This window comes from Sinocyclocheilus grahami, unplaced genomic scaffold (assembly GCF_001515645.1).
Source record: "Sinocyclocheilus grahami isolate Dianchi unplaced genomic scaffold, SAMN03320097.WGS_v1.1 scaffold1844.1, whole genome shotgun sequence".
Lineage (NCBI taxonomy): Eukaryota > Metazoa > Chordata > Actinopteri > Cypriniformes > Cyprinidae > Sinocyclocheilus > Sinocyclocheilus grahami.
In genome coordinates, this window is record NW_015507023.1 from 157,489 (window position 1) to 178,001 (window position 20,513).

The 20,513-nt window shown below is 36.1% G+C and overlaps 1 protein-coding gene and 2 non-coding genes across 3 annotated transcripts in view; 2 read left to right on the plus strand and 1 right to left on the minus strand.

The window, feature by feature from the left end:
• Positions 1-1,871: 1,871 nt before the first annotated feature.
• On the minus strand, positions 1,872-1,943 carry trnaw-cca (transfer RNA tryptophan (anticodon CCA)). Its single transcript has one exon. It is a non-coding gene; the product is annotated as a tRNA-Trp (tRNA).
• A 188-nt stretch (positions 1,944-2,131) lies between these two features.
• trnat-agu (transfer RNA threonine (anticodon AGU)) lies at positions 2,132-2,205 on the plus strand. Its single transcript has one exon. It is a non-coding gene; the product is annotated as a tRNA-Thr (tRNA).
• Positions 2,206-3,403: 1,198 nt separating this feature from the next.
• Positions 3,404-20,513, plus strand: part of LOC107572986 (ATP-dependent 6-phosphofructokinase, platelet type-like) — a 27,125-nt gene continuing 10,015 nt past the window's right edge. Inside the window, exons 1-14 of the mRNA XM_016259422.1 lie at positions 3,404-3,636; positions 6,548-6,621; positions 6,948-7,025; positions 9,598-9,787; positions 9,879-10,044; positions 10,719-10,763; positions 10,849-10,977; positions 13,331-13,451; positions 13,541-13,666; positions 14,640-14,704; positions 14,852-14,921; positions 15,648-15,794; positions 16,805-16,875; positions 16,967-17,054. Of these exons, the coding sequence (XP_016114908.1) occupies positions 3,552-3,636; positions 6,548-6,621; positions 6,948-7,025; positions 9,598-9,787; positions 9,879-10,044; positions 10,719-10,763; positions 10,849-10,977; positions 13,331-13,451; positions 13,541-13,666; positions 14,640-14,704; positions 14,852-14,921; positions 15,648-15,794; positions 16,805-16,875; positions 16,967-17,054 (1,455 nt within the window). The 5' untranslated portion in view covers positions 3,404-3,551. The remainder of the gene's footprint in view (positions 3,637-6,547; positions 6,622-6,947; positions 7,026-9,597; positions 9,788-9,878; positions 10,045-10,718; positions 10,764-10,848; positions 10,978-13,330; positions 13,452-13,540; positions 13,667-14,639; positions 14,705-14,851; positions 14,922-15,647; positions 15,795-16,804; positions 16,876-16,966; positions 17,055-20,513) is intronic.

The following is a 20,513-nucleotide window of genomic DNA, read 5'->3' on the forward strand; positions in this document are numbered from 1 at the left end:
TGTTCTAATCATTTGCTGTATGAATTTATTATCTGAGGCCTCCTCGGAGCTTTGTGAGGATTTTCCAAACTATTTTACTCAAAAAGTTGATGCTATCAGAACCTCAATTGCTCCTTCTGAATCATTTAATTTGCAATTGCCTTGTACCACAAGTTGTTTGTCTTCCTTTCAATCTGTTTTTATCACATCAGCTAGATGATATTGTCTCTACTATGAAGTGTTCAGGTTCTAAGTTAGATATTATAAGGATGTTTTCCGACTATTAGTCCTATTGTAACAGCTATAGTGAACAACTCTTTAGCCAAAGGTGTTGTTCCAGCCAGTTTTAAACATGCAGTTGTTCAACCTCTGCTGAAAAAACCTCAGCTTGACCCAGCAATGTGCTGTAACTATCGGCCAATTTCTAAGTTGCCTTTTATCAGCAAGCTTTTGGAGAAAGTAGTGTTTTTACAACTTTTTTGGATTCTTTTAGTGTTTTAGATAAGTTTCAATCTGGTTTTAGATCATTGCACAGTACTGAGTCAGCTCTATTGAGAGTTACAAATGACATGCTGCTTTCTCTGGATTCAGGTGCTTGTGTTGTGTTGGTATTGTTGGACCTGAGCACGGCATTTGATACCATTGACCATAGCATTCTTCTTGATCGACTTGAATGTGTGGTAGGTATTCGAGGCACTGCATTAAAGTGGTTTGCCTCGTATCTTGAGGAAAGAAATTTTTCTGTAAATTTAGGAAATTTTAATTTCCATTTCCATTTGAATTTTTTCATCCGCTGCACCTGTCTTGTGTGGAGTGCCCCAGGGATCCATTTTGGGACCTTTACTGTTTTCCCTTTATATGCCTCCCTTGGCCCACATTTAAAAAAAATACAGTATTTCATATCATTGTTACACGGATGATTCTCAGTTTTATCTACCAGTAAGGCTTGATTCTGCTGTTTCATTTGATGTTTGATTGAAATGTGTACATGATATTAAGACATGGATGTCTAACAATTTCCTGCAGTTAAATGAGGATAAAACCGAGGTTTTAATATTTAGTTGTCCTGCACATTTGTCTCCTGCTTTGGAAGCTCAGTTAGGTCAATTTTCAACTAATGTACCCAAACAAATCAAAAACCTTGGAGTGATTTTTGACTGCTCTCTATTTTTTGATAAACAAATTAGTGCTGTTATTAGAGCAAGTTCTTTCCATCTGAGATCGATTGCAAAGTTGAAGCATCTTCTTTCAAGGAAGGATATGGAAGTTGTGATTCATGCACTTGTTACATCTCGATTGGATTATTGTAACTCTCTTTATTCTGATCTTCCTCAATCTTCAGTGTCCCGATTGCAAGCTGTTCAAAATGCTGCGGCAAGATTTTGACTGGGTCAAAAAAGAGGGATCACATTTCTCTTGTTTTATCATCCCTTCATTGGCTTCCCGTTAAATTCAGGGTTGATTTTAAAATCCTTCTGTTTGTTTACAAGGCATTGTCTGGTTGTGCACCAAGTTATATCTCTGCACTTCTTGTGCCATACGGTCCTGCTGCTAGGGCACTTAGATCTTCGAGTCACTTGCTTCTAACTGTACCACGGTGTAGGTACAAATCAAAAGTGATCGTGCTTTTTCTGTGGTTGGCTCCAAGCTTTGGAATGGTCTCCCCTATCATGTGAAATCTGCTCCTTCTTTGAACATTTGTAAGTCTACACTTAAATCTTATTTTTACTCTTTAGCCTTTATATGTGTAGTTGTTTTTATTAGTAGATATGTTTGATCACTGTACAGCACTTTGAATCAATTTACATTGTGTTTAAATGTGCTTTATAAATAAATGTTGTTGTAAGAATCTGCCATAATAATAACTATGTAAAGTAGACGCAAAAAACTATTGACCCCGACGTGATTTGAACACGCAACCTTCTGATCTGGAGTCAGACGCGCTACCGTTGCGCCACGAGGTCGTTCGCACTTACAGCATCACAGTACGCCTATTGACTTTTTTGATGGTGTGCATTTTAGATATAATTTAAAGCATAAAAAATATGTGGGACTGTATTTACGTATAATTCAAACGTACTAACTTAGGTGACTATGTCATATGTCATGTTAAATGTCATGCTTTAATTAGGTGCGACATAACCGAGTCGGCGGCCGGTTAGCTCAGTTGGTTAGAGCGTGGTGCTAGTAACGCGAAGGTCGCGGGTTCGATCCCCATACGGGCCAAAGTGCTTTTAACAGTTCATGTGCCATAGCTTTTCAAAAGGCTAAATAGATAATTTTAATAAATAAGGATAAAAAAGGTTAATAATCAAAAGTGGTGATTATAGACCATTACTAGAAAGCAAAACAGATGGTCAAACAAACAAACAAACATGTTAAATGTAAAATGCAGATGTTTAAATTATATACAGGTGCATCTCAAATTAGAATGTCATGGAAAAGTTCATTTCAGTAATTCAACTCAAATTGTGAAACTTGTGTATTAAATAAATTCAATGAACACAGACTGAAGTAGTTTAAGTCTTTGGTTCTTTTAATTGTGATGATTTTGGCTCACATTTAACAAAAACCCACCAATTCACTATCTCAACAAATTAGAATACTTCATAAGACCAATAAAAAAACATTTTGAGTGAATTGTTGGCCTTCTGGAAACTATGTTAATTTACTGTACATGTACTCAATACTTGGTAGGGGCTCCTTTTGCTTTAATTACTGCCTCAATTCGGCGTGGCATGGAGGTGATCAGTTTGTGGCACTGCTGAGGTGGACACACACTCAGGGGCGCCGTAAGGGAGAAAGGTTAGGACGATTCCAAGGGCCCAGCGTTAGAGGGGACCCACGAGCGGGGAAACGCGATTTCCAAAGAGGGGGTAATATATGCAAATATGCAGTTCAGGGGGGGCCACAAACCACAGCGCGCCCCTGCACACACACACACTCGAATATACTCTCTGAGGGAAAATGTCAAGGTCATATAACAGATTTTGTGTATAAGTGGCTTCAGGAAGAATCTCACAGTTAACAGTCGCCTGAGGTTCACCTTTTTTTGTTGACGGGATTAAGGTTGCTGTAGTTGTTCTATAGATAGTAGATTCTATTACCAGGTCACACGTTTTGTCTGTTTTATTACCATTTCACACTCATTTCATGAGTGCAGCTACTTCCTTAATGACAGTAACTGTATCTCTTTTTCTACGTGCTGCAAGAACTATGAAAGAATATCGTGTTGCATTTGCAGTATGCTGGATCTTTAGTATGCAAATTGTATTATAACAACTCTAAACTTGATGAAAGCAAAGGACTCCCTTGTCACTTCTTTAATCCCAACATCGGAAGGCAATTGGTCTAAATTCGTCCAGATGAGACGTGATCCGCAGGACTATTGCGTGGCGCTGCTGTCAATCCTGCATGGGGCGGTGGATGTGAGCCTACCGGACCGCGCGCGTCCGACACGGAGGAGAAGTTGATCGGCGGAGCCTTTTATCCTCTCCAGCTTGCTTTGGATTGCTCTCACCTTACCTGAGAATTAAAGGCATTGCTCTGTTTGCAAAGACACCTGTGGTATAATGCCGGACACCAAAAAATTCATCGAGAACCTCTCTGGAGCAGGGAAGTCCATTGGCGTCCTGACAAGTGGTGGAGATGCTCAAGGTATTGCCTATTTTTCTTTTAACAAACCGATTAGGATGGCAAGGGCGCTTGTTTACTCGTGCTCGCAGTGGCAGATTGACTTGCATACAGCTTTAATCATCACACATCTAAACGGAGCCAGTGCAACAGATGTAAGAGAAAGGCGAGGCAGTTCCGGGGTTGACGCTCTTCAAGTTACGTTAGGCTACAACATTTCTACTGACGCTCAAATGTCTTCATCACCACTTTTATAGCGATTAGGAAAGAAAACGGATTATTATGACCACGTTTTGATATTTTAGAGCTGAACCACATATTATGGATAATGGAATTAAAATAATGAAAGTTGCATCGCTGAGTCGCGCACTCGAGCGTCATGACAACGCGTAAACTGGGTGCGCTCAAGCGGCTTTCAACGCAACTGGAATTAAATATTTATGCAATTACCTGCCGCAGCGTTTACGGCATGTCATACATTTATTTTACTCTTACATTGCCGGCATTGCACATTTAGTGAAGTAATGAAATAAAAATGAGTGAATGAAAATGATTCAAATTCCTTCAGATCGAGCTATCTGTTTGTGTCCCTTGGTTTTCTGTGCATATTTGTGTCACGATGAATATATCACGGTGAAGAATGCGTGCGCGTGACTACGTGATGGCAGGCAAGTAGAGCGAGACTCCCGTGATGCCGTGATCACGTGGAAAAAACCGACGGCCCAAGCGTGAGTGTGCGCGGAACCCGCGGGTTAAAAGCCACAGGATAATAGTTTCCTTTCGATGGCTGAATGCTCTTTTTAAAAGCGCATCTCCTGTCGGTCATTTATTCTATTGAACTCAAGAGAGAACATGAAGAGGCGTATTGCGTTGTGATGCAATGTCTGACTTCCTTCCTACATCTCAGTCAAAACAGACAAGTGTATTTTACTAAGCTGTTTGTTTACTCTTGAATGCTCGTGCGCTCGTGACTCAGTGTTGCCGCGAGTTAATGCCACCCCAACAACGTGATATTTAGCCCCTGGAATGCAAATTGTATCATGGGAACCTACGGTGGCAGAGAAGTGCTAAACAAATCACAATCCTGAAAACAGAATAACAAATTACAAACGCAAATGCAAGCCTAAAAAACAAAAATAACAATTCAGAAAACACAACAACAATTCAGAAAACATTATAACAAGTCAGAAAACACAAGGACAAATCCGAAAACGCAATGACAAATCAAACAAACCGGAAGAGGTAGGTAGTTTGAGACAGCGCCATTGGTTTGGGATTATTCACCGCTGACTGGACGAGACATCTGTCAATCAACGTATACAGGGAAGAACCAGCGAAGAACAGCAGAGTCGTGGTAGAAAGTTCGGAGATGGTATTAAAGTAGCTCAGTTTAAATGTATTGTATGAATTGCCCTTACTATGGAATAAAAATATGGAGTGTATATTTACATTTAGTTAAAAGTAGCTATAGAACATCAGCTCCAGTGGCGCAGATGGATAAGTGCGTGTCGTTGGCTCTTTTGCCTAACTTTTTTTCCCTCCCTTTTCAAATCTCGTATTAGCAATGGATTATAGTTACACTAAGTGAAAATAGCAGTATTTTTAGCAATATGCTATTTACACTATGTGCAAATACCTGTTTACACTATGTTAAAATAGCAGGAGTTCTACTATCAAGTATACTACTTGTTGCAAATAGTGGCAATTATCTGCACTTCAGTATTGTAGTACATTAATAAAACAGTATGCAATAATAACGTATTGAGTGTAAATTATAATTTTAATTTTAATTATTAAATGGATGCCACCTTATTGGTACAATAAAGCCCTCCCTACACCTACCCTAACCCTACCCGATAGATTATTTTCAACTTTTTGAGTATTTCCTTAATTTTTATTGAAAATAAATGCCTTTACGATGTGATACGAGATTTGAAAAGGGAGAAAAAAAAAGTTTAGCAAAAGGCGGGGTCGAACCTGGGTCGATCGCATCAAAAAGCCAGCGGCTCTCGCTTATCCATTAGCGCCACTGGAGCTGACGTTTTACAGCCACTTTTAACTAAATGTAAATATACACTCTGTATTTTTTATTCAATAGTAAGGGCAATTTATACAATACATTTAAACTGAGCTACTTTAATACCATCTCCGAACTTTCTACCACGACTCTGCTGTTCTTCGGCTGGTTCTTCCTGTATACGTTGATTGACAGATGTCTCGTCCAGTCAGCGGTGAGTAATCACAAACCAATGGCGCTGTCTCAAACTATACCTACCTCTTCCGGTTTGTCTGATTTGTCGTTGTGTTTTCTGACTTGTTATAATGTTTTCTGAATTGTTGTTGTGCTTTCTGAATTGTTATTTTGTTTTTTAGACTTGCATTTGCGTTTGTAAATTTTTATTTTTTTTCAGAATTGTGATTTGTTCTGCACTTCTCGACCACCGTAGAACCCAGCCAAAAAACGTGTATTTTACCCCCGGAACGCGATTTTTACTGGGGGACCCCCCTCAAAATGCGACTGGGCTAGTTTTGAGTGGTAATTGTGTGAGTTTTGTTCCGAAAACCTGCCAACCCTGTGCTCTTGAATGCTCGAGCGCTCGAGCTGAGCTACTCCTATAGAGTTTCCACTCTTCGAGTTTCCATCTTTTTACCTTTTTTTTTTTGTTTTGGTTCTGTGGTTCTGGATGGCACTATGTTTCCTAGCAACGGGTTCCAGGCAGCAGCCCTCTCATCACTATGGGTTAGGCTGGACATAACCTCAGGGGAACAGATGCTTAATTCAACTTGTCAGGTCACGGCAATAGGGAACATACTGAGCAGAGCCTACTTTAATGTTTTAATTTCTCAAATTTATGTGCCTATAGATCTTTACACTGTTTGATGCGTTAGAATTTGAGACTCATCAGTCTTTCTCTTTCTGTATTTCGTCATGCAGGTATGAATGCTGCTGTGAGGGCAGTGGTCAGAATGGGAATCTACGTGGGAGCAAAAGTTTATTTCGTCCATGAGGTGATTTTTCATTTTCTTAATTCCCAGGTCTAAATTTTTAGAAACCCATAATAATAAAATAATGTATTTTATTTACAGGCATCTTTCACAGCACTCAATGACACTTTAAAAGCATGATAAAATACCAAATACAACTATTTTAATGTCATTTTCTGAAATGTGTTCAGGACATTGACATCCGACAAGCAGCATTGTTTCTGTGTATCTCAAAGGCCATGCATGAAAGCTTGTGACAGATAAAAGGTGTCCATTCTGTGGTTGCCTTGGTAAAAAGGAAAATTAATTCAGTTTTTTTTATGATGTTACAATCAGTGGTTCGTTCTCAGGGCTACCAGGGCATGGTGGATGGAGGTGACAACATCAAAGAGGCATCATGGGAAAGTGTTTCCAGTATGTTACAAGTGGTAAGCAGTTTGCTTTATTGAAGTCTCTTAAGCTTAAATAACATACAAAAATGAGCAAACATAGAGAAGACACGTTGCAGGGTTGTTGCAGAGAGCTGCATGATTGTCAATAGAGGTCATGATTCTCCAATGGTTCTGAAGGAAAAAAATTAGACAAACAAAACATTTTACTAGAGGTTCTGACAAGAAGTTAATTGCTTCAGACTAATTAAAATATTAATTAATTCAGCATAATCAATAATAAAAAAACTGTTGAATGAATGATTCAAAGAGTCACTCATAAAGACTGCATTTGTTAGTGAATGAATCTGTTTTTGAACAAATCCTTGGAATTAATGATTCAATGACACAACGTTTTTTAACAGTCACTTGTCGCCACCTACTGGTTTAAGGATGTTGTGGTACAATTATTACTTAAAGTGATAATTCACCCAAAAATGAAATTTTGCTGTTAATTTACTCACCCTCAGGCTATCCAAGATATAGGTGACTTTTTTCTTCAGTAGATCTGAATTGTTGTTGTGCTTTCTGAATTGTTATTTTGTTTTTTAGACTTGCATTTGCGTTTGTAAATTTTTATTTTTTTTCAGAATTGTGATTTGTTCTGCACTTCTCGACCACCGTAGAACCCAGCCAAAAAACGTGTATTTTACCCCCGGAACGCGATTTTTACTGGGGGACCCCCCTCAAAATGCGACTGGGCTAGTTTTGAGTGGTAATTGTGTGAGTTTTGTTCCGAAAACCTGCCAACCCTGTGCTCTTGAATGCTCGAGCTGTATTACACAGCTACTCCTATAGAGTTTCCACTCTTCGAGTTTCCATCTTTTTACCTTTTTTTTTTTGTTTTGGTTCTGGCTCGGATCATGGCACTATGTTTCCTAGCAACGGGTTCCAGGCAGCAGCCCTCTCATCACTATGGGTTAGGCTGGACATAACCTCAGGGGAACAGATGCTTAATTCAACTTGTCAGGTCACGGCAATAGGGAACATACTGAGCAGAGCCTACTTTAATGTTTTAATTTCTCAAATTTATGTGCCTATAGATCTTTACACTGTTTGATGCGTTAGAATTTGAGACTCATCAGTCTTTCTCTTTCTGTATTTCGTCATGCAGGTATGAATGCTGCTGTGAGGGCAGTGGTCAGAATGGGAATCTACGTGGGAGCAAAAGTTTATTTCGTCCATGAGGTGATTTTTCATTTTCTTAATTCCCAGGTCTAAATTTTTAGAAACCCATAATAATAAAATAATGTATTTTATTTACAGGCATCTTTCACAGCACTCAATGACACTTTAAAAGCATGATAAAATACCAAATACAACTATTTTAATGTCATTTTCTGAAATGTGTTCAGGACATTGACATCCGACAAGCAGCATTGTTTCTGTGTATCTCAAAGGCCATGCATGAAAGCTTGTGACAGATAAAAGGTGTCCATTCTGTGGTTGCCTTGGTAAAAAGGAAAATTAATTCAGTTTTTTTTATGATGTTACAATCAGTGGTTCGTTCTCAGGGCTACCAGGGCATGGTGGATGGCGGTGACAACATCAAAGAGGCATCATGGGAAAGTGTTTCCAGTATGTTACAAGTGGTAAGCAGTTTGCTTTATTGAAGTCTCTTAAGCTTAAATAACATACAAAAATGAGCAAACATAGAGAAGACACGTTGCAGGGTTGTTGCAGAGAGCTGCATGATTGTCAATAGAGGTCATGATTCTCCAATGGTTCTGAAGGAAAAAAATTAGACAAACAAAACATTTTACTAGAGGTTCTGACAAGAAGTTAATTGCTTCAGACTAATTAAAATATTAATTAATTCAGCATAATCAATAATAAAAAAACTGTTGAATGAATGATTCAAAGAGTCACTCATAAAGACTGCATTTGTTAGTGAATGAATCTGTTTTTGAACAAATCCTTGGAATTAATGATTCAATGACACAACGTTTTTTAACAGTCACTTGTCGCCACCTACTGGTTTAAGGATGTTGTGGTACAATTATTACTTAAAGTGATAATTCACCCAAAAATGAAATTTTGCTGTTAATTTACTCACCCTCAGGCTATCCAAGATATAGGTGACTTTTTTCTTCAGTAGAATAGTATAGAAGATTTTTAGCTGAAACCATGGTCCTTGGTGATTAATAAAATGCAAGTCAGCAGCTAGCTGTTTTTGAGAAAGCACATCAAAGAACACACAAAATTAATACCCATGGCTCCTGACAATATATTGAGGTCTTATGAAGCGAAATGATCGGTCTGTGCAAGAAACTGAACATTATTTACCACATTATTACCTGTAATCTATATTCTCAGTAAACAGGGAAATACGTTTCTTCTTTCAGTTCAGTTATTTTTTTCTTCAGTTCACTTGTTTGTTTATGTAATCACGCAATAAGCAATTATATTATTAACGCACTCAATAATTATGTGAAATGTAGATATGTTAAAGCATCAAATTACAAAAAATATATTTATATATTTTATTTATACTTTCATATTTTGACCAAAATGAAAAACATAAATTATTACATATGAACTGTATTTTCTTAATACTACTGTGTGTGTGCAGGGTGGCACTGTGATTGGTAGCGCCCGCTGTAAGGATTTTCGTGCCCATGAGGGCCGTTTGCGTGCTGCTCTAAACCTGGTGCAGCGTGGCATCACTAACTTGTGTGTGATTGGTGGAGATGGCAGTTTGACCGGGGCTAATCTCTTCAGGGAGGAGTGGAGTGGACTCTTGGATGAGCTTGTCCAGTCAGGTAGCAGAGTGGGAGGGGCTTATACATGGGACAAGAATTTGTCATTTGTAACTGTACTGAATAGCATAATATTTTGCCTTATTTCTCCCAGGTCAAATCAGTGAAGAGGCTGCCCAAACTCATTCTGCATTGCATATCGTTGGGATGGTGGGCTCTATTGACAATGATTTCTGCGGGACAGATATGACCATTGGCACTGACTCAGCACTGCACAGGATCATAGAGGTGGTGGACGCCATAATGACCACGGCACAAAGGTACTGTATATACCAAAAATGACAATATACAGAAAATTCTAGTTATTAGATATTAAAATCAGCATATTATGGTGAGCATAAGAGACATTTTTCAAAAACATAAAAAACATCATAATTATTACAAACTTTTGACTAGTAGTGTAAATGCATATTGAATATCAAACACATAGTTTGTCATTAAAGGGGTCATATGATGCGATTTCAAGTTTTCCTTTCTCTTTGGAGTGTTACAAGCTGTTCGTGAATAGATAAGATCCCTAAAGTTGCAAAGACTAAAGTCTCAAACCCAAAGAGATATTCTTTATAAAAGTTAAGACTGGTCCACGCCCTCCTAAAACGCCTCGTTTAAACACGCCCCCACATGTCTACATCATGATACAGCTAAAAACGAATTGCTTTAGAATTGCTTTCTGATTGGTAGCTGGCCAATCAGAGCACACCTCGCTTTTCAGACCGATGAGCTTTGTAAAAATCAACGCGTTTCAGAAAGGCGGGGCATAGAGGAGAAACAATAATGTACAGTATGTGGAAAATAATATGTTTTTTTAACCTTAAACCGCATAAACACATTTCATTACACCAAATATACAAAATAATGTTCTTTTTAGCAACATAATATGACCCCTTTAAAGATAAATTAATTTTTTTATTTATTTCATATTGTGTGTTTTTAGCCATCAGAGGACCTTTGTGCTGGAGGTCATGGGAAGACACTGTGGGTAAGACCCTCAACTAGAAACACTCAAAGAGAAATATGCATATACTTAAAAATCAGCATTAAACCATGTGTGCATGTGTGTTTAGGTATCTAGCATTAGTCAGTGCTCTTGCATGTGGAGCTGACTGGGTGCTGATTCCAGAAATGCCTCCCAAGGATGGCTGGGAGGAACAGATGTGTCATAAACTATCAGAGGTAATACACTCACACACATAAACATGCACAAAAAAGCCTACAGTTGTTCTCAAACCAACTCAAATATAGAGGTTATTAACATAATTACATTATTCAGATAAGTGACAGAAACCAGACCAGACCAAAAACCAGTATCCAGCTATTTACAGCAGTTGCAGTGTAGCATGAACTAACATAACATCAGTGTTTTAACTATTTGCTTTATATTGTGAATGGAGCCTTGCAACATAGGAAGCTGAGGAAATAATAAGCATTTATTGGTTTTATTCAAAGCGACTTACAAATGTGGAGCTTCACACACAATTTGTCATCAGTGCCAGCAATATTTGTGGGAATTTTAAGTGTAACCTAAATTCACACACAAGCTAAAGCTGAAATCTAGAGAAAAAGAGAACTATAAATAAATTAATTAATTAATTAGAAATAAGAGAGAATTATATGAGGGAATTTTATACATACATACATGCATACATGCAGTACATACATACATACATGCATATATACTGTATATATATATATATATATATATATATATATATATATATATTAGTGCTGTCAAACAATTAATTGCGATTAATCACATCCAAAATAAAAGTTTTTGTTTACATAATATATGCATGTGTGCTGTGTATATTTATTATGTATATATAAATACACACACATGTATGTATATATTTCAGAAAAATAGGTTATGTTTATATATTTAATATATTTATAATTATATGTATATAAATATAGACATGTAAATATTTTTTAAATATATATACTGTATGTGTGTGCATTTATATATACATAAATATACACAGAACATACACACATACTATGCAAACAAAAACTTTTATTTTGGATGCGATTAATCGTTTGACAGCACTAATAATATTATTATTGATATGATAATTAAGATCGAACTGCTATTGATAATGATTATTGTCCTAAATTCTATCAGATTGTTTGAAATGTTCTAATATTTTGGATAAGAACTCCTGTAACCGGTCTGTCGCCCACCGCTCGCGTCTTTCCCCGCTGAAATTCACGTCTTCCTGTTACACGCTTCGCTTTCTGTTCTTCTTCCTCTCTTCTTTCAGCCGGTGATGCTCCTCGTCTCTTATTTAGAGAAAACTCTTTTTTTCTCCAGCCTGCTGCTGGTTGATAAACAGATGTCGTGTGTTTCAGGTGGCGCTCTTCCATTTCCTGTCGAATTTGTTTTGATGTTTACAAATCATGCATTGTGGGATATCTAACGAAAGCTGTCGTACCTCAGCCGCTTCTCCGTCTCAGGTCCTGGAGTCTCACGGTTGTCGATGTGCTTCAACAGGTTTTCAATCCCACTTTTTGTGTAAATGTGTGAGTTTCCATATTGTACTTTCCTTTCATTTATTGGACTGATTGTAGCAGTTGTGATCAGTATGTAATTATCTTTTTTTTAAGTTACGCACAGTTTCTCTTACAGCAGTTAGGTCTGTGGTTATGTTTGCTGAGCTTGCCTTTAATAACCCCTTTAGAAATATTGCTTTTTTTATGCATGTGTGTTTTTAATTTGGGGTTGGGTTTCTATGTTCAGTCCAAAATGAATAATAAATCCATCTACACTACCTTTTTTCTTTTTTATTTTAGTTTTTTTCATAAATGTGACCCTGGAGCACAAAACCAGTCACAAGTAGCACAGGTATATTTGTAGCAATAGCCAAAAATACACTGTATGGGTCAAAATTATCGATTTTTATTTTATGCCAAAAATCATTAGGATATTAAGATCATGTTCCACTAAGTTATTTTGTAAATTTCCTACCGTAAATATATCAAAACTTAATTTTTGATTAGTAATATGCATTGCCAATTATCAATACTTTTATTTAGCAAGGGTGCTTTAAATTGATCAAAAATGAAAGTAAAGACATTTGCATTGTTACAGAAAAAAAATCAGTTTTAATAAATGCTGTTCTTTTGAACTATTTATTCATCAAAGAATCCTGGAAAGAAAATGAATAGTTTTCACAACAATATTAAGCAGCAAAAACTTTTTTCAGCATTGATAATGACAAGAATGTTTTACTGAGCAGCAAATCAGCATAATATTAGAATTTCTGAAGGATGCTGAAAATTCAGCTCTGCATCACAGGAATAAATTACATTTTAAAATATATTAAGACAGAAAACAGTTATTTTAAATAGCAAACATATCTCACAATATCACTGTTTTTACTGTATTTTTAATCAAACAAATACAGCCTTGGTGAGGATAAGTGACTTAAAAAACATTACAAAATCGTCCCGACCCCAAACTTTTGTACGGTAGTGTATATCTGCCATTAAAACTTTTAATTTCACAAACTTGCTGGATCTGTTTGAGAAACATCTGTATTTGATTTGAAGTGAAGATTGTGTGTTGTCTCTACTGCAGCTGGTGGTACGCTGTTTGGGGTTTGACACACGGGTCACCATTCTGGGTCACGTCCAGAGAGGAGGAACACCTTCTGCCTTTGACCGGATTTTGGTATGGTCCTGACTGAATAAATCAAATTTGATTGAATTGGGAAAAAACACTGACATGGTGTATTCAGTCTCTTCTCTTTTCCTCCGTAGGCGAGTCGTATGGGAGTGGAAGCCGTGTTGGCCCTGTTAGAAGCGTCTCCTGGTACTCCAGCATGTGTGGTGTCTCTGTGTGGGAACCAGGCTGTCAGGCTTCCTCTGATGGAGTGCGTTCAGATGGTGAGAAAGTAACTCAGCTAATGGCAGTCTTTTGGGTTTTAATGTTTATAGTGAAGCTTATTAAGTCTGGGAGCCTGGCCTAGTGGTTAGTTCACATGAGTTCTTGTTTCCTGTCATTTTTCCACATCTGTATCAGTAAGAGAGGTTAGAAGACCAACCATAAATAAATAAAAAAAGAAAAAAATATATGTACACATATTAAATTTCCATACATGAAATATATTGCCTTATGAAGTAAAACATATAACACATATTAGCAATTGGAACAATTTCATAAATCTAGCCCATGCAGATATTTATGTTTATGTATGTCTGATACATGTTTGGGTATATGTGTCATGTACATGTTTATCCATCCCAAAACCGGTCAACACGTTTATATCAAGTAAATATAAAAGGTATGTGTGTATTTATAAAATGATGACAAAAATATACAGTGGTGGCCAAAATTATTAGAACACATGGCGTATTTAAGAGGTTTCAGTTGTTTTTGTTGAATTGGCCATTACAATACCCATAAAACGAACTATTGCCGGAACTACCTGCGATGGAAGGAATCTGCTGGAACATTGAAAATGATGGACTGGCCCCCTCAAAGTCCGGACCTCAACCCCATCGAGCAAATTTGGGGCGAGTTGGAAAATAAACTGGACAGATCTATTGTACATTCAAAGGAAAGCCTTTGGCTTGAGGTGCAGAAGGCATGGGATAACATCAGTGTTGACTTCATCCTAAATAAAATAAAAAAAACTCTGTCTTTCTCTTTATTTATTACTTCCCTTTCTAGCTTGTACTTATTTGAACAATGCCTAAAACTTGGTATTACAAGCACTTGTGTGTCTGTTTGCCTCTTTAAGAAGAATCGCTTTATGTATTCCCCAATTGTAAGTCACTTTGGATAAAAACGTCTGCAAAATGACTAAATGTAAATGTATTGAAGATCTCAGGAAATATATTGTTTGTCGTATTGCAGACACAGGAGGTTCAGAAGGCCATGGATGAAAAGCGATTTGAAGAAGCTGTAAAACTGCGTGGCAGGTAAACTGCAAAAATCATAATTTTACAGAGCAGATGTCAATGTCAAAAGTAAAGCGGGTCATCTTACTTTTTGTGCTTTTAACCCCTACAGAAAATGTCTGAATGAATTTTTAGATCCTTTTTTCGTTTTTCTTTGTAAATTTTTAGAAGTTTCGAAAACAACCTGAACACTTACAAACTCCTGTCCCATCACAAAATTGATACTGAACTTCCACATGTAAGTGATAATGACTTTCATCTTATTATTATTAACAATATTGTGTATAACATATCTCCTCTGACTTGGCCTATTTCTGTGACACTGACAGCTCAATATGTTTATTTATTTTCTTTTGCGGGGATGAGGATGGAACACAGGAAGGACGTGTATGCACATGGAAATGAAATATACAAATAGAATAGAATAGAATAGAATTGAATATTGAATGCCTTTTCATCTGATAGATTCCTGAAGTTCCTTTTACAATTTTTTTCCTTAGTAAGCATTTGATTGATTTGTTCCAAGTATAAAATATAATATATATTTTTCTCAAGTATAAAATATAATAATATAATATATTGTTTTACTTCAGTGAAAGGTTAGGTTGTGAATTTTTTGAATGAAAGATCAAAGAGATAAACAATGTAGCTTTATTTTCACAGCTTTCTTTCCTGATATTTACCTGTTTGTGAGTGTAGGAAGAAAGAATGAATCATCTTTGTACATAGTCATGATGTTTTCTGCAGCAATTTACTCACAATCACACAAATGCAGCTTAATCCAGGATTTTGTTCTGTGTTTCTGTTGTGCAGCAGATTAGACTCCAAATCGTTCTGCTCTATAAACCTTTGAGGTCATGTGACTCACTTTGAGACGCAGGCCTGACTTCATGAATGAGAGGACTCAGGGGATTGTGTGTTTAGTTGTGTTTAGTTGTGTGTAATGCTCTCTTCTCTTCTCTAGAGCTCATTTAACGTGGCTGTGTTGAATGTTGGCGCTCCTGCAGCTGGCATGAATGCAGCCGTGCGTTCGGCCGTCAGGGTGGGGATCACCGAAGGCCACACTTTGTTTGCTGTAAATGATGGATTTGAGGGCTTCTATAAGGGACAGGTAATACAACGCAAACTAACAGACCATTATGTTTAGTTGGTGTTTTGTTAATTATGGGCATTTTTATGTTGATGATGTTTCGTCATGTATTTTTGGCATTTTTCAAATACTTTATGTAGATGCAAATAGATAATCATAGATAATAATAATAGTTTTTTTTTTACTTCTCCCAGTCACAGACTTTCAATTTTAAATCAAGACTATCCATTATAAAAATATTATATATTTTTTTATACTCAAAATGAAGTGAAATAATTCTGAACTATTTCAAAATGTTTTTACAAATATATTTGAAAATCAAGGTAAAACCAGCAAAATCAAGGTAAATATCACTTGAGAACAGAATATAATTATTTTGAATATTATAATCACTATCATTTGTTGTGCAAAAATTCCAATTAGGTTCTAATTTAATTTTGTCAAATTATACAAAAAGTGTTAAAATATAATGCATATTTTGTGAAAAATTAGCCCTAGCAAGAATAAGGAATCTGATGTTTTATTCTAAAATTGTTTAAAATGTTTAATGTTGTCAAATACAATATATGATTTAAGCAGTGGTGGAAATGCCATTCAGTTTTGACAAATAATTTTGCAAAGAATCTGGTGGCAACCCCAGTCTGTGAAACACTACAAGTCTGCATATGGACGTGTGTATGTAAATCAATCCCTTCCCAAATGAGATAAATAGTCATGATTACAGTAAGCCCATTATTCCATCCCACAATCCCCTGCTGCATTGTGCTCAGTGCCATAATTAACCTAGTGTATAGCATTACAGATCTGCTCGATACTACTTTACTCTTTCAGAGGTAATGCTGCTAATGGCGATAATGCATGTTTGAGGCATTTTCTTGCTTATTTGGACAATTATATTTGATTGTATGTGTCTCCAGCCATTTCACAAAGATTCTCTGTTGCTTTGTGTAACAGATGAAGAGATACAGGAGTTAAAGCAAATGTCCATCCCATATGTGCTCCTTGTTTTTTTTTTTCCTGCTTTCTCGCAGATAAAAGAAATCAAGTGGGGTGATGTTGGGGGCTGGACAGGCCAGGGCGGGTCCCTGCTAGGAACAAAAAGGTAAGATTATATTTCTAAGGGCTTATTGTCAATAAAAAAACACTGATATGCATGTATGCAACGAATAGGATTTTTTCTGGTATCCTTTCAGAACTCTCCCAGCAAAGCACATTGATAAAATTGCAGAACAGATGAAGATTCACAACATTAACGCTTTACTGGTTATTGGAGGTTTTGAGGTATGTAATGTAATATTTACAGTGTCTATGTTCAAATATGCTTTACAGTAATACGTTTTTGTACATATTTTGCTGCATATCAATCAGTAAATAAGATTTTGATTCTATGACATTGAAGTTTCTACTAAAAATAAGTCGAGTCAACTCTTTTTCCCAGCATTTTTCATTAGGATGACATAATGTCTGTAAATTATTTTATCACTGTTTTATCATATTTATAAAAAAATTGGCTATTTACAGGTGAAAAACAACAATTTACAGTGTTTTATATTCCCAGATATACATTGGTTTCTAAGAAAATAACACTTTATTTAACAATTATGAGGCACAATATCACATTGATTTGGATTATTATTTATTTAAAATAAATATCTTACAGTATATAAAAATCTAAACAGTAGATAAAAATCTTTACAACGTACACTACTATTAAACAAATTCGGGGTCAGTAAGATTTTTTTGAAGAAATTGATAATTTTATTTGATGAGAGTACATTAAATTGATCAAAAGTGACAGTAATCTAAAAATAATAACATTTATTTTGAAATCTTTAAAACATGATCTTTATATTTTTTGTGCAAATCATGGTACATTATTTTCAGAATTATTTGGTTAGTAGAAAGTTAAAAAACTTTCTACTAACCAAATAATTCTGAAAGTAATGTACCATGATTTCCACAAAAATATAAAGCAGCACAACTTTTGTCAGCATTGATAATAATAATAATGAGTATAAAATGTCTTGTCTTGTATAAAATATAATATATTGATCATGTGACACTGAAGACTGGAGTAATGATGCTGGAACTTCAACTTTGGATCACAGGAATAAAGTATATAAAAAAAACAGTAATTTTAAATTGTAATAATATTTCACAATATTAAGTTTTTTTTCTTCTTCTGTATTTATCAAATAAATGCAGCCTTGGTGACCAAAAAAAAAAAAAAAAAAAATCTTACAGACCCCAAACTTTTGAACTGTACTGTAAAACATCTTTAAGTGCCAGAATACAACAAACACCAAGTAAAAATTCTACATTAATACTTACAGTATCTTCCTACCTTCTTTATCATAGTGGGCATGGCTCTCTGCCCCTCCCCCTTCTTAACATGACCCATAATTCTGGCCAGTGACCCATAAGTCCTTGCTCTGACCGCAGGCATATTTGGGGCTGTTGGAACTGCAAGCAGCTCGTTCCAAACACGCAGAGCTTTGTGTTCCCATGGTGATGGTCCCGGCCACTGTGTCCAACAATATCCCCGGCTCAGACCTGAGTATCGGGGCAGACACGGCCCTCAACGCTATCACGGACGTAAGACGGCACACACTCGTGTCACAGAGTGTGTGTGTGTGGGGTGATGGGCATGTGTATCTGTTTGTCAAGAGCACTGTTCTGTCAGTGAGATATGCTGAAAGGTCAGGGCTGATGATTGCCAACCTCCCAGTCAGGAAACACATAGGTCAGACTAAAAATACTTGACGGTTAAACAACACTTTCTGGGTTGCAGCATAAGAGTTAACCTTAGGTACATTTGGTTTTTAGATACATTGCAAAGCATAGAAAGTGTGGTAGATTGGTGCTTAGTGGGATGAGGTAGATTTCTATTTGCTAGGGTGAGGCAGAGCTGCATTTTAGTTTAAACAGAGCTGCATTTGGAGGGTGAGAGAGCTGTTTAACAGGTAAACTTGTGCTTGGTTGTATTAAGTATGTTTACATGTACAGTTAATATACATAATACTTTATCTGTCTGGCTAAGCATACACACTCTTAAAATTAAAGGTTCTTCTTTTGGCATCTACAGGTGCATCTCAATAAATTAGAATGTCGTGGAAAAGTACATTTATTTCAGTAATTCAACTCAAATTGTGAAACTCGTGTATTAAATAAATTCAGTGCACCCAGACTGAAGTAGTTTAAGTCTTTGATTCTTTTAATTGGGATGATTTTGGCTCACTTGTAACAAAAACCCACCAATTCACTATCTCAACAAATTAGAATATGGTGACATGCCAATCAGCTAATCAACTCAAAACACCTGCAAAGGTTTCCTGAGCCTTCAAAATGGTCTCTCAGTTGTGTTCACTAGGCTACACAATCATGGGGAAGACTGCTGATCTGACAGTTGTCCAGAAGACAATCACTGACACCCTTCACAAGGAGGGTAAGCCACAAACATTAATTGCCAAAGAAGCTGGCTGTTCACAGAGTGCTGTATCCAAGCATGTTAAAAGAAAGTTGAGTGGAAGGAAAAAGTGTGGAAGAAAAAGATGCACAAACAACAATCCATGGAACCTTTCCATTGCACTAGAGGTTCTTTATAGTGGAAAAAAAAGTTATTTAGATTAAAATGATCTTCACACTAAGAAAAAATGGTTCTTTTAAGATTCTGAAAGATTTTTTCTTTGGGGAACCCAAAACAGTTCTTCTGTATCATGCTCCAAAAACAAAAAAGCCATTTGAAACCTTCTGAAGCCAACAAATATGTTGTTAGAATGAAAAAAGTTTTAAAAATTACATTTTTAGGCTGGTCTGCCTCAATGGTCTAACAGTACTTGTCAATGTCAAAATTATTGAGATGGGCAATAAAATCAAAGAAGGCAGCATAACACTTCAGTTGTAGCAATGAAAGAGTGTAATATGTAAATAGCTAAAAATGTAATATTTGACAACTATTTTCAACTCAACAGTAATATCCAGTGATGCAAAATACTTGACTTTTCTTCAGATTTCGTTGTCTGTATTGAAAAAACAGGCTATTATATATGTGATCAATTTAATTCATAAATGAATTTGCCGAGACAAGAAACATTAACGAAGCCGTACTGGCATAGTAAATGTGTGCATATTTTAAAATAAAAATATAATATATATATATATATATATATATATATATACTCACTGTGTACATGACATTTTAAACAAATTACTATTGTCCATCTAAAATGTAAATTTTAAAGTGCATGTAAACATATTTGCTGTGTTTAGTAGGTTGACTCACAGCTCTACAGGTAGAGTTTTGTATTGTAGTATGAAGTAGAGGTGCATTTGGTAGGATGAGATAACAGTGTGTGTGATGGTGAGGTTGGTGATCACTGCAGCCTGACTGAATCAGTGTGTCTGCAGACGAACGCATGTGGTCACACAGCACAACCTGTCGCCCAGTCTCACACTTGACTCTATAACTGTGCTTTGTGTGTGTTTATATTGCAGGCCTGGTCCAACACAATGTGTTTATCGTCACTAAAGCACAATCACACTGAGAGCCAAATTATAATAACAATAATAATTATTATATTGCATTTTATGTTTGATTATATTGCATGTGATGTGAAAACATGATCATTTAATGTATAAAATTGTTATTTATTATAGAAGTATTATAAAATTAATTTATTATTACTTTTTCTTCTGAACTTGGTTCTGCTATTTCCAAAATTATATATAATATAATATATA